Source organism: Anser cygnoides, chromosome Z (assembly GCF_040182565.1).
Source record: "Anser cygnoides isolate HZ-2024a breed goose chromosome Z, Taihu_goose_T2T_genome, whole genome shotgun sequence".
Lineage (NCBI taxonomy): Eukaryota > Metazoa > Chordata > Aves > Anseriformes > Anatidae > Anser > Anser cygnoides.
In genome coordinates this window covers 45,344,742-45,371,791 of record NC_089912.1, presented here as the reverse complement: position 1 = coordinate 45,371,791, position 27,050 = coordinate 45,344,742, and the positions used below count along the sequence as shown (strand labels likewise).

The following is a 27,050-nucleotide window of genomic DNA, read 5'->3' as shown; positions in this document are numbered from 1 at the left end:
TAACATGATTTAAAATCTAATGTCTTTGCTTGCACTTGCTCTGCACCATTCTGTACATACTAAAGACAGTGCTGAATAAGCAGTTTTGAGTGCTTTCATCTAGTTCACTTATGGTAGCTTAGAATTACAGCTGAGGATAAACAACCCTGCATGGACTTCCATGTAACAGTGCCCTGAATGTTTCTGGTACATGAAGCTCTGTATCAGTGATTTTTGGTGTTTCTCTTTGTAATATTGCTCTATAGACTTGCAGAGGTGGTATTTGTTTGAACTGAGAATGATAGAAATTGATTTACTTTTTTTTGCCTTTCTTTTATAGCTGGAAATTGAAAATGCAAGGCTTAGGAATCTAAATATCTCCTTGTCTGAGGTTCTTCATGCGCAGTCAGTAGCCAACATGATTTTGGAAGATGAAGGTGTTCTGGGCAGCATTGAGAACTCTTTTCAAAAGTTCCATGCTTTTTTAGACCTCCTTAAAGATGCTGGGTAGGTTGTTGCTTTACTTGAGTCTTACACTTTCTGCTAAGACTTTTTCCAAAATTACCCTCTCAGTTAATTATGCTGCCTTTTCCCCTCAGATCTCTAGGAGTGTACTGGCAAACAGCAAAGGAGAAAAAAAAAAAAAAAAAGCTATGTCCTTGCTGTTCAGTCTTTTGTCAGTGTAAAAAACATCCAAACACTGTACCTCTGAATTCAAGTATCTGTCCTTTCAAGAAGCCCTTTCCAAAAGAGAAGAAAGCTTCTATTGAATTGTGTTTGCTAAGTGTTCAGTGGATCATCTGTGGTTCTTAGGGTTCCTGTAGTTCAAAAGGCTGAAAATGCAGTTGAACTGGCTTCAGAAAGTGTTCTGTTGTCTTGGGGCCCTCTTTTACTGATGGAAATACAAAAGGCTAGATGAACGAAACTGTACTGGGTACTTAAATTTTGGATTGGTCATTATGACTTGAAATATTCTAGAGAACATTGATTAAAGTTTGTATTAAGACTCTGCCAAAGGAAAGGTGTTCTCTTGCTACATAAAAATAATTTTTTTCAAATGGGTCTTATATCTGTTCATGACAAGTTCTGCAGCTGCTCTGAAAGTTAAAAAAATCCCAGTCGCAAAGACTGGTTTTCTCCATAAGCTTCTGTAAAGAGCCATGCTATCAAGTGATGGCTGCAACTTTTGACTTCTTATTGTGGCTTAAGCTAAAAAATAAAAATAAAAATGGCAGGTTTGGCTGACTTCTAAACTAGCAGGTGAAACAACATGACTGTATTCCTGAGGCATGTAATTGGATTTGGCTTTTAGAGGTGATACTAGTTTGGGAGATGTGCACCAAGCTTCTGCCTGAATGATAAGGTTTTCATCTTTCATCTGCCTGACACAGAGTCTGTTTGCCGGCATCCTGCTTTGAAATCAGTGCTAACTGGAAGATTACTCACCCTGGTAACACTGAGTAAAAAGGCTGGTGATTTTGTACCTGCAGGCTAATTAGTGAAAAGATAGGAAAATAGCTGTCACTGCTGGTTTTGATCTTTGGTAGTCTGTTTTGGGCCTCTTAAAAATGGAAAAACAATCTTCAAATACTGAGATAGATTCTGTTTCTTCTGGTTTTGAGTGTTTAGATCTTTCACATGAATAAGATTTTTTTGTGTGCGTCATTTTCTACTGAGCTTTGTTTTACAGACTTGGACAACTTGCTGTATTAGCTGGGATAGACCAGTCAGATTTTGGTCTTTTGGGGCATCCACAAATGAATTCTACTCTCAGTAAGCCTGCTAACGTGCTAAAGGAGAAGTCTTTTGAAGAAGAAAGACAAGAACATATGCAAAATAGCAGAGTAAGTCGATAGAGGGAATGGTAGTGCAATGTACGTGGCAATATCTAATGTACTTTTCAGCAGTTTTCCTACTCTGACTGAAAGTAATGATAACCAAATGATCCGTGAAACTATTATTACAGTCTCTTGCTGTAGCTGTATTTATACAGATGATAGTGCTTAATGTCAACTTTCTAAGTGATAAGCATTTGGAACAGAAACTATACTGGCTTGCCGTGTACTAACGAAAATGTTGGTGGTAATTTCCACGTCTTTTTCTGAAATACGAAGTTACCATACTGATACATTAAAATCAGCAAATATCATGAGTAGTTTTTTAAAGACATTTAAAAACGATACACAGCGCTTTTTAATACCTTAGAATCTGATAACAGAGAATAGTACAATACGCCCATTGGAAAGCAGTAATTTTCTTTTAAGTAATGGTAGTATACGTTTCCAGTTCTCTTACATTCGTAGGTGAGCAATGCTATGAATTTCAGGCCAGTACACATCCGTAATATTAGCCACATAAAGCTTTAGTTTCAGCTCCAAAGACAATGAATGGGAAACTTTCAGGATTTTTCAAGCAAGGTACCAAAGTTCATTTAAAAAAAAATAAAATCAAAGTTAAGATGTTGGCAGCTGCAATCTTGTCCAAGGTCCAAGTTGAATAAAACTTTCATACTAGAAATATTCTGCATTCCAGTATTTTTCTTATACCTAATGTCTTCCCCACTTAGTGTTCCAAATGATTTAAGTGTTCAAAATACTTCAAGAACACCATGAGCTTCTAAAACACAACAATATTTTTTTTCATGCTGCTGAATGTAATTTCCAGTTTTTCAGAATCTGTTAAAATTATTAGGAGTAATTGAGTTTAATTCTCGTCACAGGTTCTTTCACATTGCTGTAGTTCAGCCTGCAGCTTGCAACTGTGTTTTCAGCTGATGGCATTCTTCTGAACTTGTCCATGCAGCTTTTCTAAGTCATGTTTTTTCTTATTCTGCTCATTTAGAAGCCTGAATTTGAGGTGCTCTTTAAGTATACATGCAAAAAGCTTCAACTAACATTAGTACTATTTCATACTTAAATCCTAGTATCTCCTAGTATTTCATAGTTTAGATTCTTTTTGCAGCTAGGTATTGTGGGATAAACTACTGGGATCAAACTATTGTGAACTCAGAGCAAACATACTGAATTTTATTTCAGAATTAAGGAAGTGATTGTGCTTTGGCTGCATTATGACTGACTCATTTCTGTAGTATAAAGTTCAAGCTAGATGTGAAAGAGTAAATATGCCTACTCTGTCATTTTCACCCTAGCGATCTTCTGAAACTTGGTTGCTTTGTAGGGCAGTAGAGGTTATGTGATTGCTATTATCTTTAAATCTTTTGTATATTTTGTAAAGACTTTATTTTGCTATGCAGACTCAAGTATATGACAGTTGCAATATTGGATTTTTTTTTCTAGTTGCATCAGTATCTTAACTGGAATCTCTTATTTCAGAGTGGAGGTGGGAACATCCAGCTTTCTCCTGGCACATTTCAATCCCAGCTGGTGGTGAATAATGCCTTCTCTTCTCTTCAAGAAACACAGGAATTTCCAACTGCTGTGCCACAGCAGCAGCCAGTCTTACGAAAAGAAAATGAAAGTCAAGCAATTAACCAAAACAAAGAGGATAAACCTCAAAACAGCATTCCAACATTGTCGGAGAAGAGAGTCAAACAAAATGATCAAGCAAAAGGACATCATTTAGCAAGGCAATTGGTCACCAGTCTGCATTCATTTACTGATTCCAGTGTGAATATTAAAAGTAATGGTAGCAGAATATCCAGCAGTGCTTCTGGTGAAAAAAATAATTTTTCCTCGAAGAAATACATTCCTAGAGTGACTGAAACTGCAATTCCAAATGATGGAACAAGAACAGACCAAAGTAGACCGCAGATGGTAGACTGCTCTGGAACGGATACCGTAGGATCTGTCTCTGAAATACAAGAAAGTATCCACAGTGTTACCAGCACTTGAAGCGTTTGGACTGTTCTTTACACATGCAAGGTTAAAAATAAAATTTGGATGTTTCAGTACAGGTTGTGAGATTTTTCGTAAAGTGATGTAGACTTTAAAACTTACAAAACATTCCATGCTGTTAGCATTCCTGTTTCATGTTTGCATCACTTGTCACTAGATTTTTATTCTTGGAAACAAATGTTGTACTGGTACCCTTCAGTTTTTACTACACACAGAGGTTCCTGGAATACGGTTTTTGTGTATCACAGATCTTGTAAAGTGTAAACCGTTTCAAGCTAATAAAGTTGAGTAAAAATTTTGGTTTGTTTTTAAATTTATTTCCAGCATATTGCATTGGAAGTGAAAAGAGTGGTTTTTAGGGCAAACATGAGTTGATGCCTGACCATGTGGGTATGACTTTCCCAAAAGTAGTTGGAAGCTTCAGGTATGAAAATGAGTACAGAAACATTTCTAAAATAAATAAATACGGCTGTTCTTTATTGGGGCAGATTGAAGAATAATACATGTGTGAAGGGACTTTTGGAGGATGTCTACTCCAGCTGAGTTAGGTTACTCTCGTAAATAACTTACAGAAATGTGAGAACAGAGCTGAAAAAATACTGTTTTGAAACTTCTCAGGTCTGCCCCCCAGCTACTTCTTCACGTCTTCCTGCACGGGCAGCTGACTTGGCAGCTTCTGAAATATGGCACAGAGTAACACAGGTTTTTGGTTTGCCTAATGCAGTACAGAAGGTGCTGTTTTGCACTGAAGAAGGTGCACTTCAGTATGGCCCTGAAAAATAAAAGTAGTATCTTTCTTTGTATGCTTGCCGAAGTGCCATGACAAGGCAAGAGACTAATATAGTAATTACCTTCTATAATTACTAGTTTCCTTCAGTGTTTTTAATAGTGCTTTGTCTTCTTTTTTTTTTCCTTCATATAGAGAAGTGGAAGTACTATGAAGTCAACTTAACTTGGAAGGGTTGCAAAGATGAAGATGTTAAACATTTAAACAAATTCTTGGAATGGTTTTTAAGCTCTGTGGCAAGGTAAAGTTTTCATTTGGAAAAATTACCTTTTAATTTAGGGTTTACGCCTAGGTCATTTAGTTGAGCAATAGGAATGAATTTTTCAAACAAACCAGTCAGCTTTTTTTGCTTTCAATAATTTATTTCTGTGACATTTTCACATGCATGTCAGTCCTGATTCAAAAGAATTTCTTAAATTACCATAGCTAGCTCTGAGAGATGGGATAGTAGAATCTGATATACAATGTTTATCTTTAAGAAAAGTTTAAAGATTCAAAACTCATAAGGGTTGGACTAGATGATCTTAGAGGTCTTCTCTAACCTAAATGATTCTATGATTTTGTGTTGCCAAGTGATCCTGAAAAGCTTCATTTTTAAAAAGTAGATCAAATTGTAATACTTTAATTTCATATTTTACAGTAGTAGCTGAGATTTGCAGTGATCATAACCATTCAACCTATTTGTGATATGGATTTTTTTTTCTTGGCAGTGTGTATTCCATCAGGAGAGCTAAAGGGGACACGGGAGGATAGAGCAAGGGAAGATTGATTTCACATGCATGAATTAGGCAAGATGGTTTGGGCTGAGTTGGGGTGTGGGGGCGGTGGAATTACCATTAACTTTTTCACTCTGTCATCAGAAGTGAGAATTCTGTTATACAAGATCTGTAGAAATTCCTGTCTCCAGCTACTTGAAAATTGTGAAACAAAAATCATGAATCTGCAAATGGATTTCTGCTGAGCAAATAGCATGAGATCACCTTGGCTATTGCAATATTGCACAAGTAATTGCATAATGAAAGTACATTATTTATATAGACTTTGTCACTTCAGAATAATAGCAGAGTAATATGTTAATCTATGCATTTTTAGACATTCTCCCAAACATTTGAGGTCTATACTTCAGTTGTGGTTCATTGCTTATAATTTTTATTTGATCAGTTCATTGGTTGATGAAGTTCCTTCAGCATTGAAATGCTATGCATTCCCTTTTTAAAACAAAAACTAATCTCTGAAATGGTGGATAATGTTAAAATGTCAAGTGTTCAGATGTGTTGGATTAGGAACTGCCTGTTACTCATCTCTTAAAGATACCGTCAAGAACTTAAAACAGTTTATGTATTGTATGCCTATAAACAGACAGCATAAATTCTGTCTGTTAAATAATGTATTTGCTTTTAAAGTATGAATTATATCAAAAATCGTCATTTGAAGCAAAATTGACCAGGTGGTTTATAGAACTTCCATCTTTTTTATTTTTTTCTCCAATTGGATTAATACTTAAACATTAATTATTATTTTCAAGCAAAAATATGAAGGGTTCTTCGTCTTGTCAGAAGAACTGTCGTGTGGCTTACTGTGAGAATCTGGAGTGGGTACTTTACACATAATCAAAACACTGGATCTGAAGTCAGTAGAGATAACGGATGTCAGTTGCCTTGAGGGAAAAGCACTGTTTTAAGGCTATCGTGAATCCTTCAGAAGTTTCAAGGTGATGTCATTTTCAAAAAAAAATAAAAAAAAATCTAAAAAATATTCTGTAAAAATATATTTAAGTATTTTAATGAAAAGTAATAATCTTAAAATATTTTTGTGCATGTACATTTTAAGTGATTATGAAACCGTCTTGCCACTGAGTTTGACTGTTTCAACCTCTTGCTATTAGTTAATGTTTTACGTATTTGTCTGTGTTCGACTGACATAAAAGCCTAGAATCAATAGCCCAGCTATTTGCTAGAGAACACATTGCTGTTTACTTATAAAACTCTAGCATTTTTCTCTCCTTATTTGGGCTTCCCAGGAATTTTTTTTGCACATTTCACATTTGCAGTATTTGGAGCTAGATCTCTGAAAAACAAAACAACGTAACACCTTTCTGAAATACCTCCATCTTATTTTTAGTCTCATCAAAATTTGCCATTCTCACTGGTTTGCTGGACCAGACATCCCATCTGCCTCCTAAAGTAGATGCCAAGTTGCTGTGTAGTCAGCTTATTTGTCTTTCAGTAATGACGTCAGTTTGTCCATCATTGTACCAGACAGAACTTGTGTGTTCTTGGTCTCCTTGAGTGAGCTAATTCTTTTCCAGCAGTACTCAATGAAGGTTTTTCTGTCCAGCATGACATAAAGCGATGATGAACTCAACAGAAGTTCACTGAAAACTTTGGAACTCCAGTGCACTTTCTCTGACTTCTGTTTTATTTTTCCAGTTATGCCATATAGTTAATATAGCACTCAATGGCTTCAGGTTTGTTAATTATACAAATTCAGATTCGTCTGCAGGGTTCTGTGTCAGGGTCAGGTTCTCTGTCAAATGCTGAAAGCCTAAATTGTTCATGAAAGCCATGGCTTTGGAAACATGTATTTTATATGGTATGGCTATATATATTGACATAATGAGTGTATGAACTTCAAGGTAATAAGTAGTAATTACTGGTAGCAAAATTTTAAATTAGAACTCTCAATTCAATAGAAACCAAACTCTGATATGACCCTTACTATTCCTCTCCATTGTCTTCAGCTGCAAAAGCATAATAATCCCTTGCATATATATAAAATGGACTACTCTGTGTTCAGGTAACTTTAAAGTTCATTCATCTGTATCAATTTTATTTACGTCCTGTCAGCACACAAAAACAGATTTTGTAAAGCTCCGGGTGGCAATTCTTCCAGCAAAAAGTTGTTTTCTGATCTCGTAGGAACTTCTTTTTAGACCTTTCTGGCCGGGATGGGAATCTCTATCTTGGAGAGGAAAACGACAATACCTGCTACTTAATCCCCACGCTTGGAGCTGATACCTGCAGGAGCTTGCCTAGTTCTTGTTTTTGTGTTCTAGCAATTTGTGCTAGAGGTTTGAAAGACATTTAATTCCGAAGTTTTAACTTGCCTTTTTGGTTTATGCCACACAGATAATATTCAAGACTGATCCTGCTTGGACGTCAAAGCACTTTGCGTAGTAGGTGCCCAGCTTCTCGACCTGAGCCACCACCCTGAACTACTTCTGGCTGCCTCTGTCATCCCTTCTTACCTAGGGTACCTTTTCCCCAGTGAGTTCGAGTTCAAAGCAGACTCCAGGCAGACACAGGTACCCTGGTCTTACCCATAGGAAGAGCGCATACAAAGAGCACGTCTCTTCAGCCAGCTTCCGTGTCAGACTCCAGCAAAAACAATTGTATTATAGTCCCATTTGTGTAGTTACTGAGCGTTTCCCCAGAGGGTTCTATTTAGTTAGAACTAATTTGAATAATTATAAGTAATTTACTTGTCCTGGGTGTTGTGGCCCAAGCTATACTTTTAAGAGTACCCTGATGTTTTGAAAAGCTTGTGTCAAGTCTTTAATGCCCCTGAGGTGTGGGGCGTTTCTTTAGAACTACGGAGGGTGCTGGTTCCTGAGCGTGAATTTGATGTTTTTTTCTTAAAATTTGATGTTTTTTTTTCTTAAGCTACATCCTTTACTGTAATGAAGTTATCTTTGCTCTTAGGCAGCTGTCTCTGTCAACATCTCTTCAGCAAAACAACGTGCATTTGATGAAAATCTTTTAACTCGACGACCCGATCAGGCTGCAATTCGCAAGTCCCTTTTGTGGTCCCAGCGCTGTAATCACGTAAATTCATTTTTATGCCTCGGCCGAGCCCCTTCCCCCGGCAGCCCCCGCCCGCCCCCAGGGCTCCGCGCGAGGTCGCGCCCCGGCGGGGGCGTGCGCGGGGGCGTGCGCGGGGCCGATCACGCCGCCGCCGCCTCCCGGCGCCGCAGCCAATAGGCAGCCGGGGCGCTGCCGGCAGGGGCCAATCGGCGGCGCGGTGCCGGCGGGGGCCCCGCCCCCGGGGTGTGCGGGGGGGGAGCCAACCGGCGGCGCGGCGGCGGGGGGCTTATAGCGGCCGGGCCGGCGGCGGGCGGCGGCGCCATCATGGAGGGTGGGCGGCAGGTGGCCAACTTCGGGGCCGGGCCGGCCAAGCTGCCGCGATCCGTGAGTCGGGACGGGACCGGGGACGGGGCAGCCGCGGTGGCGGCGCAGGTGGCCTTGCCTGCACGCTGCTTTTTCCACCTTTTCCCCTTCTTCGCCCCCCTTTACCCCTTCCCCCCCCCCCCCCCTTTCCTCCTCCGTTTACTTTTTTTTCCCCCCTTCTTCCCCCGAACCCCATCACGCCACATTCCTTTGTCACGGGCTCTATTGAGTTTTAGGGAGACCCCCCCCCTCCAGGCGCACCGCCTCGAGTGTGGTGCTCGCCAGCTGATAACTAGCGTAGTCACCCGGTGAGTTGTCTTCGTCTGAGAAAATGATAATGAGCGCAGCGTAGGCTCAACTCCCTGGGATGTTGCATCAGCACCATAGGTTATCCAGCTACATATGGAGAGGGGGCGGTTTGTGCTGAATGCACATGTGGGTTGTGCGTCTGACTGACAGCTTAGGAGCCGTGTGTCGGGACACTTACTGCCCTTTTCTTCTTCCTTTCGTAGTGATCCTGCGTTATTTTTTAACGATTTTATTAGGCAAACAAAGTTGTTGCGCAGCAGCATTTTTTTGCCCCTGCTTCTCTGTTATAAATGTCCTTTACGGATCACGCTACAAAGACACTTGTTGCTCTGCATTGCTGAACCCGTGGCTCAGAAAGGAGCTCTCAGTAGGTGCTGCAGCATCAGCCTCTCCCACAGAGAATCCCGAGAGCTGCCTTTACTGTTTGAGAACTAAAACATAGCTGAACTCCATGTTATTAGTCTCTCTGGCCCTTTTGAAAATGCAGTACCCTTGAATGGACTATTTCGCCTTGACTGTTTGGCTTTGTTTGACTCTTGAGATGATGCTGCATATGAGGTGCTCAGACTCACTGAAGCAAGAAGGTGGACAGAGCTCTTCATAGATATGACAAGACATAAGTAGCTATTGTAAGGCATGTGCAGCTTGTCAGATGACGTTACTAACAGAATTGGATTTTATCAAGCTGTTAAAAAGACCTCTCTAACAGTCTGCATGTTCCTTTTGACTTTTTCTCCCCCCTTTCCCCCCCCCCCCTTTTTTTTTTTTTGGCTATGAATGTGTTTGTGCCTGAAATGCACTTGTTAAAATTTCATGGTCTCAAAGATGAAAAGCAGCAGAGCTGCTCATGGTTGACCTACTGGTGACCAGCTGTTACAGTTGAGAGGTCCTGCACAGACCCTGTCAGCAAGGTAGCTTGCTTGCCCCTGCAACTACCCAAAGCATGTGGTTTCGTGGCAGATCCTGCAATGCAAGTGTACAGCCTGTTTTGGAGGCTTTTCCACTGGATTCCATCTCCTACTCCTTTTAGTAGGGGCTAAGAAAGTTCTGTTTCTAATAGAGGCATTCACTGAAATCAAACAAAACTCATGGGTAGAATCTAATTCCACGTGGTTGATATGTGAGAGCTGTGGGGGGAGAAAGAAACACGAAAAGCTGAACAAGCAGATCATCTTGCCAATGCTCCTGGGCATGACCTGTCTATTTTAGTTACCTCAGAACTATGTTTCATTCTTTCCTTCCAGTAACAGAGAAGGCATATCTTCAGAAAGTGAGGGACTTCATTCTATGAAACCAGGCCTTGTACTATTGAGTGGGTGTGAGCCATCCTCATGCTCTCATTAGGTGTTTCCCTTAATACCTCACTTATCCTATTTGTACGAGTCAAGTGAAAGAACATGGGAGAAAAATAAGATTCCTGAGTAGTAAAAGCACACATGCAAACATTAAGCCTTCTGTAAGAGATAGGGAGTTCCATCCAACTCTTAAAAGTCATTCTGAAGTAATCTGGAAGAGTAATTATTGAAATAATAACTTGAAATGCAGAGTTTCCACAAGAAGCATGGGTTTTAATTAATTCTTTATTAAGACAAGCCTTCAGATCCTAGATGCAATGAAATTATATAGCGTCTATTCTGTTATTTTAACTTGAGAAGTGTCAGGTTATTACATTATGGAGCAGCTGGTGTGCATGTGATGCATCAAAGATTCCAGATAGTGGATAATTCCCTTAATTTGTTTGTGGATTTTTTTGTTTGTTTGTTTTGTTAGGTACTATTGGCAGCACAGAAAGAACTGGTGGACTACAAAGGCCTTGGCATTAGCGTTCTTGGTAAGACTTTAAAAATTCTGTATGTCTTTCAAAGTGTAGATGCTTAACTAACTTAACTAAACTTCTCAGTAATAGCTTTTGATCTTGATATTTCTGCTGAATACCTCCTTTTATTTTGCAGTACCTTATTTGTGGTAGCATACGTCCAGAAAATATTTTTTCAAACAGCTGCTCTTTTCTTTGTTTACCATTCATCCAGAGTACCATAAAATGATACACAGCCAGCTCTTTAGTAATCCAACACAAAGGAATAGAGACAAAAGGAACTAATCATAAGTAAAACATTAGTACTTTTGGATCTTCAGGGAGTTGCTTGTTTTTTTGTTTATATGAAATATTATGCGTGGGTATACACATATATGCATATATGTACGTACAGTGTTTTGCATACTATGTGGTGTAACACTTCAGATGTATTTGATGTTCAGCATCCTTCCCATTAGTAAGTCAATGCAGTCCTGACATAAGGAGGAGGTGTATTATATGCAATTTGCATAACTGACTCATTTTTCATCCCCAGTTGCAGAAAAAAAATACGCACAAACATGCCCAGCATTTTACTAGCCCTGTGAAATTGTTTTGTTGCTAAAAGTAGAACATGCAGCAGTCTCTGCAGGATAGGGATTCATGTTTAAATTGTTCACTCTTAGAAAGGGAAGAAAGACTGTGGTTTAATAAAGGGAATTAATATCCAGTAGCCTTAACTTCTGATTAGGATTACTGCATAATGAAGCAGTTTTAAAGTAAAAGAACAAAACAGTCCCCCTGTACTGCTGTAGCAAGTACAGAGTAAAGTAGTTACAAAGAACGTTTTTAGAGTAAGGAAACCTACATCTTTCTAGGGAATATTTTTCTTCACTTAGATATACCCCTTGTTTGTTCCTGGGGGTAGTAGGGTCATGTGGGTGACAAATGTGAATGGACTGTATTTGCATGGATCTGGACAAGACAGGAAGTGTAAGGCTGGGTATTTAGGAAGACTCAACAGAAATAGGAGTTGGAACTGGAAATGGGAGCCTTTGGGTATTTGGGGTTTGTGAGTGTAAAATCTTTAAAGCTTAAAACAACTTTTAAAATCACATTCATTTATTAGCATTTTGTTTCATGCTCTTTTTTTTTTTTTCCTACCAAAGAAATGAGCCATCGAACTGCAGATTTCACAAAAATTTTAAATACAGCTGAAAATCTCTTGCGTGAATTGCTGTAAGTGAATTATTTCCTTCTTATTTTTACTTTGGACTTTGGTTATTATTAGTGCAACTATCACGTGTGGAGAACTGTCCTTGAAAGCACTTTTTTTGTCTAGGTACTTCATCTAATATTAGAGAGGACATTGGTCTTCCTTTGTCTGATTCTCATTTATTTGCATGTAACAAAGGTTTTTTATTAGGTTAAGATCCTTTTCATGTGACTGCTATAAACTGACTCATTGACTTAATTTGTTTCATCTTCATAGAATTCATGTAGTGCAGCGACTTTCTTACAATGTAAGTGGAAATAGCAGAAAACTGTTCTGATTGTATAGAGGTGTTCTATGCACTCATTACTTAACTGATTGTATTAACAGACTTTATATGGATGTGTTTTAGGATGACTGGTCAGGGGCTGTTTTCCTATGTGTAATGTGACACATTTTTAAAACTTTGAAATATAAGTATTTATATCATGTATTAGAATTAATGTGTAGTTCTCATAGTAGTTTAAAATCATGGCTTTTTCATGTGAAGGCTTGACTCTTAGTCAGAACTAGAATTACTGACAGCAGAGCTTTCATGAGTAATTTGAACAACTAATTTTTGCGATGGTATAAATAGCGCCTTGTGCCACTTGCTCTGCATGTACAACTTACTATGCAGTTGCACTTGCAAAATTTTAAGGCTCTCAAAGCTGAATTCTCCTTCAAGTATTTTGGTGTGAAACTAGCTCAGCATTCAGAAAACTCACAAAGTTAGCAACAGACAGTATTTCAAGTGAGCATTAATTCTGCTGGAATGATGTTCAAGTGTGTGCATACTATGATAGAAGAGCTACACAGCTATTTATTTGTAGCTGTCTGAGACAAAGCTTGCTTGTTTCCAGAAAACTTATCAATTCAATATATAGCACTATTCCTACTATTTGAGTTAATAGTCAATGTCAGTGCAGAGGGAAGTTAAAAGGATTTAGTTTAACCTCTTCAAAAGGTGTCTTCTGTATTCTTCTGTATGGTTGCAGTCAGATGGCAGTATTTTTCTTCTGTATGGTAGCAGTCAGATGTGTAATAGCAAGGAGTATGCATCCTTTGTCTTTGGGAAATGAAATAAATGTGTGTTTCTTGCATGCAGAAATATACCAGAAAACTACAAAGTTATTTTCCTCCAAGGAGGTGGATCAGGTCAGTTCAGTGCAGTCCCACTTAACCTTATTGGCTTAAAGGAGGGAAGACATGCGGATTATGTGGTTACTGGAGCTTGGTCAGCTAAAGCAGCTAAAGAAGCAGAGAAGTATGCCAAAGTGAATATTGTTCATCCGAAGCTAGCAACCTATACAAGTAAGTTGATGATTACATCCATCCATGTGAATGCTTACCTTTCTGAATTGCTCTAAAAACTGGCCTGTCTCAGCTATGGAGTTATTGAATGTTAACTAGTTAAACAGTTGACTGACCAGCACTCAGAAAAAAACTGTCTGCCACATCTCTCCATGTTCATGACTGGGAGACCTGTTAGAGACCTAATGGTCTCCAGGAGAGAATTTTGAAGCTAAGTTGAGCAGAACCTAGAACATGAGTGGTAAGAAAGAAATATGTATTGATAAAGAAATGACGTGGGCTTTTTTTTTAAAATTATATTTTAACTCAGTTTTAAGCTATTTGCAAAGATATTACGTTGTTCAATTTCAGATACATTTGATAGTGATATTATTTTGAAATTTAGAAGCATGTCTGGATTCTTTAGCTTGTTGGTCCTGGAGATGGGTGATACGCATTCAGTTACAGTTTTCCGAGAGTTTGCAAACGCTCATCTCCTGATAGTGTGTCATAACAGATGGTTGGCTCTGGAACAGGAGAAGCATATCCAACTCCTTCTCTTGAAGCTTGTTACTGGACATGACATAAAGACCCCTGTGTAGGAGAAAGAGAAAGGTTAACTGTAAGTGAGGTGTTGGGGAATTTTTGTGAGAAAACCTGCTTTAAGGACACTTTAAATGTATACTCTAGATAGTGACTGGTTATAAGTAAGTAACTCTTGGAGCAGGGATACTTGTGTTCTGGTTTCTACTTCTGCTAGTTTGTACTCATGTTTCTTCCTTATGGTCTAAGTTACAGCATTTGAAGTGGGAAGAGTGGCAACTGGAAAGGCAGAGAATATCTCCCAAGCGAGTTAGTGCCCTAATTGCCATTTAATGTATTAACCTGGAAGATGAGCTTGTATCATCAGAGGCACAGGAAGTAATTGTGCCTACAGCTTCCCATTACTGGAGGTTGTATTGACCATTTGGCAGCTATAAGTAAGGGGAGAGTAAATAATAGCAGAGGCAATAGCAGCACTTCTCCTCATGTTTTGGAGGTGTGGAGAAGGGAGGAACAACCATTTGTTTTATGCAAAACCTGTCCTGTGCTGTCAGGGCATGTCTGTAAATTGCTTGTTGACAGATGCAAATCTTAGTTTTATAAATCCCTTTCAGGGCCTAAATAGGAGTTAGGTAACCATGTGTTCAGCTTGGACCAGACTGAAAATGCTTGTGGGGATGCATAGAAACAGTTTTAGACAACTTTACCAGTGAGAATTTGAATGCTTCAGTTGTTCCAAAGGCACGTAGAGGACTCTCAGATCCAGTGTCTGAGATTCAATTTTAGACCTCTAGGGCTGTGGTTTCTCAGCTGTGATTGCAAACCTGATGAAAATCCCTTGAGGAAAAAGGACTGAAAATCAGATGGGTGCCTGCAAGCCTAATGATGGCTTACTACAAAACTTTGGGAATGCGTGGGTGTATTTACTTTGCAGGTACAATGTATCTTCGTGTTAATAAGATAATTTTTACTTTATGCTGCAAACTCATTCTAGCTTTGCACTTGAAAGTCCAGTGTTAAAGTATAATAGCATGCCAGGAAAATTACATGTCTTTAGTGACCTTTGGTTTGCATTTTGTCTCGCTTAGACATTCCCGACCCAAGCACTTGGAATCTCAATCCAGATGCGTCTTATGTCTATTACTGTGCTAATGAGACAGTTCATGGTGTGGAGTTTGACTTCGTACCCGATGTCAAAGGTGCAGTTTTGGTTTGTGATATGTCATCAAATTTCCTGTCAAGACCTGTGGATGTTTCCAAGGTACTGTACAGTTTGAGGGGGGAAAAAGGGGGGGGGGGGGGGGGGGGGAGGGGGAAGGAGAGAGAAGGGGAAGAGTCTGTTAATAAATTCATCTTGTTTTTCCCTGATCTGCTTCTCTTTGAACAGGTGGATTATATATGATCCCTCTTCTGAAATACCTGATAGGTTGAAAATACTGCTATCTATCTCTTAACTTATTTCCAGTAAATTTGCTTGGAGTAGTGTGAAATGGGACAGATTGCCTTGAGAATTGTTCTTGACTATTAAGTAAACATTTAGCAAATTATTGGAAAGCTTGTTAATGTGACCTTTGTCAGTTGAATGAAGATACGTTGTTCTGATATATGAGATCACAATTTTAGCTGGAAGTGCATTTTGAAATCAGAAGTTCTAGCTTGTCTTTGACCCTGACTTGCTTATTTTTGACACATTCTCCAAGCTGTTCTGTTGTTAAGTTGTACACTTTTTGTATAAAGATACTGGTATGTTATTCAGTTATAAGATCACCTAGTAATCCCATTAGTTCAATTCCCTCTTCTTTCTGTTAGTTTGGCGTGATTTTTGCTGGTGCTCAGAAGAATGTTGGCTGTGCTGGAGTTACTGTTGTAATAGTACGTGAGGACTTGCTGGGATTTGCACTGAAGGAATGCCCTGTAGTACTGGATTACAAAACCCAAGCGGTGAATGGCTCTTTGTATAACACTCCACCATGCTACAGGTAACTTATCCTGCTTTTTAACAGCCATTATTCAGAAAGCTACTGCACTGCCATCTGCTGTGCTTGTCAAAAAAAAGTTTCAGAAGTGGGTACTGCTTGCCTTCAAGTAACTGATATGTTGGAGTGTTTCACGTGATTCCTGTGAAAACATCTGAATTAATTGTAGTAGGCTTTGTTGCCCCGTGGAATTGACCATAAGGAATATAATATTTTTAGAAGTAAATATTATATATCATAATTCCATTGTAGAAGTTTCAGTATCTAGTTCTTGGACTTAAATGAACCCACCTTCAGTCAAGTACAGTGCTGATGATTCTATCATTGCAAATAGATAACTTAGCATTTTAACCTTGTTGCTCGAATGCTCACAAGAGATTTCAATGAATTTCTTCCTGAGAGACTGCTCTCAGCACTTGAACCTCAATATCCTTCTCTACTTTCTTTGCTAGAAAATAATAAATGACGTTATCATTATTAAAGGTTCTAATATTTTAAAAACACAATCTTGTAATATTTTACACTTTTTTGAGTATTTCTTGCTCTAGATACATCATTCACTACAGTGGGTTTTAAAATGAAACTACAGAAGATAAGAGGTTTTTTTAAAAAAGGTGTTTTAGTCATTGCTTTACCTTGTTGTCTGCTAAAAGTTTCCATATTTCTTCAGATACCACTTTAGTTCTTGACTTGGCATTCAGAAATAAAATGGGTCAAGCTTTGTAATCACTGCTAGCAGTCAACATCATAAAATTGACACGTACCTGATGACTTCATATATGCATGAAGCAAAACAGACTGCAGCTTGGTCTTTTAAAAAATAAGGGTAGTCAAATAGTCAATAGCTAGTCAAATGATGCTTTGTTACTGGAAAGTTTAGGTATTGAGCCATTGGTATCTACTGCTTCTTAATAAGGCTGTTCTAAACTGAGAACTGTTCTAAATGAGTTTTAGAGTGCTTTTATACCAATGCAATGCCTGCTAAAACAGTTATGTAAAAAAAAAAAAGAAAAAAAAAGAAAATCTTAAACCAAATATCACCTTTTCCCAGATTTTTTTTTTCAATACTTCAAAAATAATTGGTTCTACTGTCAAAGATAGAATTTCCTGTTGATCAGAGGTAATGTAATTGCATATTGAAGATATTTAAACTCATCTCTTTGAGCCTTTCTCATACAAGCCAGAATTTGCAAAGGTAAGATGCCTGATGTTGTCCAGCAGATGTCAAATGCACCGTATCAGCATGAAATGATACCTGCACATAGGATATACCTTAATAATTCACTTATTTAAATACAGTAGAATTTTAAGTGGTACTGATTGTATTTCTGAATCTGCTGATTCTCACTATGGTGTGTATTATTGCAAAGGCATAGACACAGTTATTTTAATTTATCAAAAAAAAATAAACACAACACTAAATCCTGTGCCCATATAGTCATTTCAGACTTTGGTGCACAACTGGAGTTCTCCAAAGCAGTGTGAACACTATAGAGTATTGCTGTAATGAGGTGCTCTTGCAGCCTTTCAGAGACTGCCCTACTGGCTGAGTACACCCAATATCATAAAGGCTGATATTAAGAGAGGTATTAACCTCAGTGTTACCAGATGTTTGTCTTCCTGTATGTAGGTTTGTTACATGGGCAGGGTGCATGCTTTTTTTTTCTTTTTACAGCGATTGATAAAGCCTCTATTTCATGACTGATTATTTTCCTGACTGCCAAGTCACACACACTGTTTTGGACACTCTGTACTTGCACATGCCAGGTTTTAAATCCAGCCATTCATGTCTTCCAAGTACAAAGCTATTTTCATTTAAAAAAAAAAACCCACAGAGTTCTACTTAATCTCAGCCCTGGAACGCCTATGCTTCTCTGGTTTGAAAAACAAAACAAAAATTAAATTCTGCAGTTTAATTTTATTTTAACCGCTGTAAGTAATTTCTAAAAAGAAATTGCTGCTTTAGCTGTAACTCAGTATGTTAGGAACTTTAATAGGATAGTGGGAAACAAAGGAAACTGAAAATAAAGGCTGTTCTAACAATTTTCTTTCTAATCACTGCCTTGCCAGATTTCACTTTGTGCTATAGACCCACAGTGGAGTGTACTCCAGAATCCAAAATGTAACAGACTGAATTGTTGGCAGGGTGCACGTCTGTTTGGCTTGGTTCTAAATGCCTGTTCCAGTTTTTGTAAGGAACTGGCAAAGCTTCTTAACTTTTCTCTCTCCTCTTTTCCTTGCACTCTCTAATGGTTTGCTGGCAAACAGGCAGGAAATACTAGCAGAATTTGTAAAAGCTACTTCAGCAGGGTGTTAAATTAAATTAAGGTGATGCTAATGGCTTTAACCTCTTGGTGTTAGAGAGATTGACTTTTTGACCCTAATCTATTTTGCTAAAATTAACAATGAATTTGCTATAAAAATATTATTTTCAAGCTCCAAGGGTTTATTTTGCATTTAAAATTGCTCCAAAAGCATTATTTTTTACTGGCATGGAAGACAGATGAAAGGTTTCAGCTGGCTGGATTGCTTTTGTGGATGACTCCAGGGCGGACTTCTTTAAACCTCACTTGTCTAAGAAGTTTCACTTGAGGAAATGAGAGCAAGAGATGAATGTGGCCTTGTATAGTTGTCAAGGGTGTAGGCTGTACTTCACTTAGATCCTTTGCACTGCAGTTGTTGGCAGTCTGCTGTCATAAATGTGGCAGGATTGTCCTCTCAAATCTGTAAGGTGTTTTGTATCTATAACACACAGTCTGTAACCTCACTTCTTCTGCAGTCTTTCTGAAGTCTTCAAAGATTTGAGACTGGCATCCCTGGAGAAATTAAAAAAAGCAAGGTTTAAAACAACCTCCTGCTAGATTGGTGTTAAGGGAAACTTGTAGGGTAGCACTTTCCGAGTGCTCCCTTGGAATCTGTAATGAAGGGATTAATAAAAACAAACCTGTTGGAAATGTGCCTTAAAAACTTGTGAACAGTTCATTATGCAAAGTGTTGTAGTCGTGGGAAATGCCTGAGCTTGAACAGGCTGAGTTCTGTAGCGAAAGCACAAAGGCAAAAGGCCTTGGGGATTTTTTTTATGTTGCAGTGAGTAACTGGCATTGAAATACTTGGTCCCTAGACATGTGATTTCAGTATGCTTCCAGGTCTCTGCTTAAACTTGAATGGTATTGAATAATTAAATGTAATACATTCATTGTTTGTTTCACCAAATATCACTGTTCATGAGGGAAAAAGATCTTTTCAGACAGAAATGGGATGATAGGTTTTATTCTTAATGTTTGTGAATGTGATTAGATTTCTGGCATTATTAGTGCACATACATTTGAGATTCACCCCCTACATCATTTCTGGAGCAGCTTTGCAGGCTTTATGCCACCGACTTCAGTGCTAACTCCAGACTGAGAGGCAGTTGTAGGATAAATAAACTGGTGGTTCATGAAAAATGTCTGGGGATGTCCTTGGGAGCTCTGCAGGGCTAAGGGAAACCAGGAGGACATGTACTTCTGTTGTGCAAAGGGTTAGGTTTGGTACAACAGATTTGTGTAGCGTTTGAATTTCAGGATACTTCATCTGGGTCCGAATAAAGCATTTCTGCTTAGAAATGTCATATTTTTGAATGTACGCCAGACTGAGTTGTTAATCATCTTAACAAGCAACTTAAAATCAAACATAACATTATACTGCTGAAACATTTTGTGGACTGTTAAAGAATACTGTGGTTTTTTTGGTTGTTGTTTGTTTTGTTTTTAAGTCTGACCAAAATGTTTTCTTTTGTTGCAGTATCTATATCATGGGGCTGGTACTGGAATGGATAAAGAATAATGGTGGAGCTGCAGCCATGGATAAACTTAGTTTAATCAAATCACGAATGATTTATGATATCATAGACAAATCTAATGGATTCTATGTGTAAGTTGCTGTATTTGCTTTCAACATTTGTACAGCCAAACATATTCATAACTTTGAGTGTATTTGCATCATACTTTTAAAAGTATGGAAACTGAAATGTAAATACTTTTTCAATATGAAGAAATTTTGAGGAATTATGAAATCCTAGAGGGATTATTTGTGCAAAGCGTTCACTTGATAACTATCCAAGGATGAGTTTCAGTCTGATAGAACATTATTTCCAGTTATCTGCACAGATGATCAGTTGAGAAACACTTATAAAATGTGAGAGCCTAGGAGAAGTCTGTACTAAAAGCAGGTTGTAACACCTCCTACTTAGTATGCTTCCTGAATCTCTTCGAGGAAATATAGGCCAAAAAAAGAGATGTGGCTCATAAAAAGTTGTTCAGAGGAATTCTGCATCATATCCTTTCTTACCATCTCTTCAATAGTCAGAACTTTGCTTTTTCTCTGTCGATCAGAGCATCTTTATTAGTTAATTGTGCTAAATTATGAAACACTTCCTGAGATAGCAGGAGGAAGATCAAACCTAGCTGTATTCAAAACATAAACTGTACATAAAGAATATTTTAGTTTCAGATATTTCTGATGTTTTTTTCAAAGCAGATTTAACCCTCTGATTTTTACATATGGTTGTATATATTTTGCTTACAGGACCCGAAGTATGTGCAGCTAAAAGCTGATGTTGTAATAGGGAATAATTAGTTTAATGCGCACCAAGTTTAAAAACTAGTAAATGACTGAGACTACAAAATGTTTTCATTTCCCTTCAGAATAAAATCAAAAGATTTGGGATTTGATTAATTTTAGAGTCAAAGTTAGGATAGGGAAATTAAATTTGGATTTTAAATCTGAATTGGCTGCAACCTTAATTGGCAAGGAGCTAGTTTCATTATAATATTCAATGCATTCTGCTTATCCATTTAGTTAATGAGAACAGCTTTGCCTTTGGCATTGTAATGATCAGGATTGTGATCCTGCTCTATTGAAATCCTGAGGGTTTTTCCATAAACCTCAATGGGCAGATCAAGCCTCGAGAAAACATTTTATGGCAAATAAGAAATCCTTGTTTTTGGCAAGTGGTTCTATAAGACTGAGTGGGGAAATGCAATGCAAATAGTAAAATGGTAAACAGGCAATTGAGAAAACAAAGCAAACTTCACTAACTGATCTGTATGCATCTTACTAAGCAATGCAGTTTAAGTTGTTTTAGTCATCAATACAATTAAAAAAAAATAATCCAGTCTTATCTGAAGCTGCCTTCCCAGCTGTAATGTGCCTCCTAATCTGGGGCATGCTTCACTGGGTAATCAGTGTCAGAAGCCTTTTGCTGAATGGAGGCTTCTTTTATGAAGCTCTGTGTGCCATAGGCAGTTTGTTGCTTTCTAAAGTGCGTGCACTAACAACTTGCACTGAGTTATGTTGGATTGCCTACTACTTTTTAAAGAAGATCCAGTTGCTATAACATAGCTACAGTTATTCAAATGTGGGAGCACTTACAAGCATAGGCCTTTTCAGAGAGTGTTTTCCTGGTTATGGCTGAAGTAGAAAATTTGCAAATGTAGATACTATGTTCAATTTCTTCTTCATAATGAAAACATCAGTAGAAAGGAACTAGGGGAGAACTCAAACAAAAAACAACTCCTGCCACAAACAAACAAAACCCTCAACCATCCTTCGTCAAATAGAATAATAATAGGTATAGAGTTTACATGCTGTTTTTTGGAAAAAAAAAATTCCTAATGAATCCCTGCAAGAATTTACATCAAACCTTTGGGAGATATGAAGGCTTCATATTTCCTTTGTAACCAGAAGCACTAAGGAAAAATACATAAATGCTTCCCTGCCCCCAACCTCCCACCCCAGCCCTATTCTTGCTTTCACAAAGTAATTGAACAGAAATTATGCTTTCAATGCTTTCAATAGATCTTAAATTTTCTAGTTTGGACTAACGAGAATTTTAAGGAATTAGAGCTGTGATGCTTGTCCTAGATGTTGTGGCCGTGCATGTGATTCAAGATTAGATTTTTTTTCTAGACATTTCTTTTCTCCCTGAGGTACGTTCCTGATTCTTAATAATACTTAAGACTGATGTAGAATGGGGACTGAAACCACTAACAAAAGTCTCTAATGTTAATGGAAATTTACTATGTTTTTGTATTTGCTTTACTCTTGTTTAGCTTGGTCAAGCTCAGTTGTCAGTCTTCGAAGATGGAGAAAAGAAAATGTTTGAACTTTAGTCAAAGTTCACTGTAACTAATCTCAGCTATCCTAGGGAATGCAACTGAGACTGTCCTGAGTGGGGTTGAGAGGTTTTGTTTATTTACTTTTCTTAGCTTGTTCCATTCACTGGCCTTCTGCACATTCCTTAGGGGAAATTTTAGGTATGTCAGGGTTAATCGGTCTTACACTTACTATTACTGTAATTATACTTGATTGAAAAAGGTTGCTTTCTTTCACAGAAATTAATGATCACGTTCATTATGGAACGGTGACTTTGATGCTGAGCAGATTAAATTATTTGCTTTCTGAAATTGTGTATAGCTGAAAATGTAAATTTAGCAAAAAACAGGTTAATCATTACATTTTGCAACTTCTCCAGATGTCCAGTGGAGAAGAAGAACCGAAGCAGAATGAATGTCCCCTTTCGCATTGGCAATATCAAGGGTGATGAAGCCCTGGAAAAGAAGTTCCTTGAGAAAGCTGTGGAACTTAACATGTTATCTCTGAAAGGACATAGGTAAGTGCTAGACTGAGACAAATCCCTTTGCTATGCAGAATAAAATGTTATTACAGTGATAAAGCAGGAGGTATTGCGTATTGACTTACCAGCTTTCTGCTTACAAGCTGTACCTCATATTGGTTTGAGAGCACTGGGAATAGCAATCTGGAGACTGTTATAATCAGAAACTGCTGGTGATTCAACTATGGCTTAGGTGTGACGGGGCTCACTTAATTCTGCCTTCTTCTCCAGTTTGATTAATATGTCTTGTCTCTGTTCAAATGCCTAAGAAAGTGACACTTATCAGATTCTGTCATTGTATAAAGCCTCCATTACGTGGTTAATCCCCCTGTCTGCAAGAGTTCTTTCCTATGTTACACTGGTGTTTGTGGGATTAAAAAAGTTAGATTTTTTTTTTATATTGTAAAGCTACAGTGTTGGAACTGTAAGTAGCTAGTAAATATTGAGTTTCTGTAGATTGCATGCTTGCCTTGAGTTTAAATGTTGCCTCTTAATCATGTAAAATGAATTTTATCCTGTGGGGTAGGGTTAAACATAAATACCTGTGAATGCTATTCACTTCTTTTTTTTTTTTTTTTAGCATGTACATAACCCTTCTATTTTTTCTCTCCTTTTCAATGCAGATCTGTGGGAGGAATCCGTGCCTCTTTATATAATGCAGTGACTGTAGAAGATGTTCAGAAGCTTGCAACGTTCATGAGAAGCTTCATGCAGATGCATCAATCATAAATGCTCATGGGTTAGAGCCATGCTGCACATCTGTGAAATTAAAGTTAAAGGGTTTGAAAATTACTGTGGTTCTGCACAGCTAAAGCGCACAAGTTACATTTTCTTTTAGTGTCAGTAGCTATTTTAGTTAACAATATGGGATTTAGGCCCAATCTTGCAAGGGTTTGGTAGCTTTGGCTTCTCTCCAAAGGTGGGGATCCCAGACCGATCAAGATTGGAAACAAAATTTGCAAAGCAATATTCTTAACATGTAGTTAGCCATGAGTAATGTTGCAAGATGCTATGAATCTCATTCTGACCTTAGATATGCCACTGTACTACTTAGTTGAAATCAGTCACTCTTTGATTATACATATACCTGGAATAGGAATTCACACTACCGTTTGAAACAACTCACCTGTTACTTGTTTCTAGTTACAATGACTTCTTCAAAGATACCTTGTTCTGAGTAAAATTACGAAGGCAAAATTTCTCATAAGCTTTCTATAGAGCTTTATAAATGATTTTACTATATGACTGCACAGTGTTGAACTAACATTAAGTGTTCTCTAAGGATATCTAGTTGGTTTATCAAGTGTATCTCAATGGTATACCACTAGTAGTTTTTGGGAGTTAATACCTAGTTTCCTAACTTCAGGCCATTACCTTCAGACCTTTGCTCCCATGCAAGAAGTGCTATTATGATAGTCCTGTGTAATACACACTAGTAGTGTAGCACTGGGCCTCTTCTGGTATTACCATTTATTGGTTGAGAGCTAAGATGCATGAATCTATAATTAAAACAATTTCTAAGATGTTGCTTATTTGTCTATGCATTTTATATTTTGAACTTTTTTTGGTTATTAATTTTATATTCTTTGGAGTGTACATATTTGATGCTCCTACCAAAAGCCTGATGTTCTAATGCATTAACCTTGTGCTGAATTAGATTGTTGCATTCCACTCAATGGATCTGTGGCTTTATCTGCACCAACTTCCTAGTCCAAAATGCAGCAAACTTTCTTGTCTGGTGGTGCTTAAATGTCTTTCCCCTCTAACTGCTCCAGTGTTTTCTTTGCTTCCTCACTGGTCAGTTGTGTCACCTTTTGTATGTTGGGCTCTGCACATCTACTGTAAGTGAAAGTCTCAACTTCTCTACCTGTTCCTGACACTACATCACACTTAAGGTCCAATTTTCTCACTTGGTCCTTGTGGCTTATTCCAGACTTTGATACTCTGGAGTAAGGAAGAAACTGTGGTTATGCAAAGATCTTCAGAAGATCTTTTATTGTAATACCCTTCAATACTTTTCCTTCTTCACCTGTGAATTTGTTGCCAATTACTTTATATAGGTACTAGCTTCCTATTATAATTTACATAAAGCAGGTATCACAAGGTTTAGCATTACTGCAACTGGTTTCAGACTGCAAACTCTTTTGATAAAGTCTTTTTTTTTTTTTTTTTAATGTCAGTACAGTGGTAACAATTTAATGGTAATGATGGACTGCTTCTTTCCTTGTGGAACCTTGCAGCAAGTTAGTGGAGCTGCACAAGGGGTGAATTACATTCCTATTTGAAAAGTCATTATTTTATGACTGCTGTTAGGAGATTTTTTTTTGTCAATTTAATGTAATTCACAGTAATTAAATGAATTGGGTCAAGACAATAAAACTTGTCACAGCATGCTGTGAAGTACCAATGTGTCTGAAGCTTTTGTTTGTGGCACCTTCAGGAAGATGAGAGTTCCATGCAGAGTATGTGTTAGAATTCTAGCTTCCAGTATCATCCTTTTCACTAAATACTATTTCCCTCAATTATGTGTTTTTTTTTTTATCTTACAACTAGCATGGAAAAAAGAATATTACTGCTAGATTAAGCTATGAGAATGCTTTTTTTTTCTTTTTTCCCTGCCATTCATGAAGATTTAATTCAAGATCTATATTAAAGCTATTTAATTCTTTACTTGAAATTGTGCTTCCTCCTGAATTTTGTATACTTGTTTTCAACAGTATCTGTGGCTCATGCCTCCTTCCAAAAGTTAGTAAATGTCTCAGTACTACAAAACCCTTGCATTCTTCTTAGCAGGCACACTTTCCCGTATGGTGACAAAGAAGCTTGAACTGCTGTATGCAGCTGGTTCATGGACCCAACAGGGAACCTCTTTGCTTCTTCTGAATTGTGCTTAACATGTTGTCAATAAAAATTTTTACTTTTACCAAGAAGGGAAAAAAAAATGTGTAAAAGCAAAATCTAAATTGAAGCTTAGAATTGGACATTAGCAGTGTGATGACTGAATGAATGTCATGTGAGGGGGATGCAGGAATGTTAAGAACACTGGAACGTACTGAACTGATGAGTTGCTTGAGATTTGTTTTAATCTCATTGATGCAACAGTTTTACCCTTTAGAGACTGTTGTCAAGCTGTGTCCCTGAAAGAGCTAATCTCTGGGAATAATCAGGATATTGAGCCATGCTGGATGGAGATGGAGAAATCCTAGTTCTCCTCATCAGATTACCAAGAAGAGTTCAGCAAAGGGCTGCTGAGAGTCCTGGTCTGTTTCTATTATGTCAACACTTCCAATGCTTATGTCAGTGTTTGGAAGTGGGGCTCTTTCTGATGTGATAAATATTCCCGAGGCATTCAAAGGTGTTGAAAAAGTAAAATACTGGTCTCATCTGACTTTGTGCATGTGGAGAAGCTGTTGTAAGATGAATTATGTTCTATGAACAGTCCTTTCAATTCCTCCACTAGTGAGCAGTCTATCAAGTCACATCTCCTAGCTTCTGTTTGTGCTTTCACAGAAGGAGTTGCTAGCCTTCTCTTCAGTTTGTAATACAAAAGTCCAGGTCTAATGAGCGGTGGAAGCTCCTGAGGTTGTACTCTCCCTGTTTCTGCCCTGCATAGTGAGGAGTGTTTTAGCCCAGGTGAGAAAAACTGTGTATCAGGAAGGTACCCTGTCCTAGGGGACTCCTGTCACTTGTCAGTGTTTGTGTCTTTCCCCAGAGGAAGAGAATCAGATCAGGGAATACTTAAGCAAACATTTGCAAGTCTGTGGGCTCCGATGGGGTGCACCTATGAGTACTGAGGGAGCTGGCAAATGTGATTGTGAGGCCACTCTCAATATTTGCTCAGTCATAACAACTGGGAGTAGTGCCCAAAGACTGCAGGAAAGCGATAGGATGTCACCCCTATCTTCAAAAAGGGCAGGGAGGACCCAGGGAACTACAGCAGTCAGCTTCACCTCAATCCCTAGGAAGGTGGTGGAACAGCTAATCTTGGGAACTGCTTCCAGGCACATGAAGGAGAAGAAAATCATGAGTAGTCAGCACGGTTTCACTAAGGAGGTCATGTTTGAACAACCTGATAGCCCTGTGTAATGGAATGACCAGCCTGATGGATGAGGGGAACAGTAGGTATTGTTTTCCTGGACTTCAGTAAGACCATTGGCACTGTCCCCCGTGAGATCCTCTGAGAGAAGCTGTATGGGTCGGATGAGTAGACTGGGAGATGGATCAAAAACTGACTGAATGGGTAGACCTACAGAGCAGTGGTCAGTGGTGTCTAGCTGGAGGTTAGTAATGAGCAGAGTATCCCAGGGGACAATACTGGGTCCAGTCCTATTTAACATCTTCATTAACTATCTTTATGGTGGGGCAGAATGCACCCTCAGTAAATTTGCAGGTGACATGAAACTGGGAGGACTGGCAGACTCAGCAGAAGGTTGTGCTGCCA

General features: G+C 38.3%; 2 protein-coding genes across 7 annotated transcripts in view; both read left to right on the top strand.

Moving 5' to 3' along the window:
• CEP78 (centrosomal protein 78) overlaps positions 1-4,133 on the top strand; it is a 58,909-nt gene extending 54,776 nt beyond the window's left edge. For all 6 annotated transcript variants that reach the window (XM_066988737.1, XM_048049530.2, XM_066988738.1 and 3 more), the window contains 3 exons: positions 320-486; positions 1,670-1,823; positions 3,312-4,133. In XM_066988737.1, coding sequence (XP_066844838.1) covers positions 320-486; positions 1,670-1,823; positions 3,312-3,830 — 840 coding nt within the window. In that variant the 3' untranslated portion in view covers positions 3,831-4,133. The remainder of the gene's footprint in view (positions 1-319; positions 487-1,669; positions 1,824-3,311) is intronic.
• A 4,521-nt stretch (positions 4,134-8,654) lies between these two features.
• PSAT1 (phosphoserine aminotransferase 1) lies at positions 8,655-25,012 on the top strand. The gene is made up of 9 exons (XM_066988740.1): positions 8,655-8,807; positions 10,866-10,926; positions 12,060-12,129; positions 13,251-13,456; positions 15,067-15,239; positions 15,788-15,957; positions 19,738-19,866; positions 22,469-22,606; positions 23,233-25,012. The coding sequence occupies exons 1-9, from the start codon at positions 8,748-8,750 to the stop codon at positions 23,336-23,338; spliced, it is 1,113 nt and encodes a 370-aa protein (XP_066844841.1). The 5' UTR covers positions 8,655-8,747; the 3' UTR covers positions 23,339-25,012.
• The last annotated feature ends 2,038 nt before the right edge of the window (positions 25,013-27,050 follow it).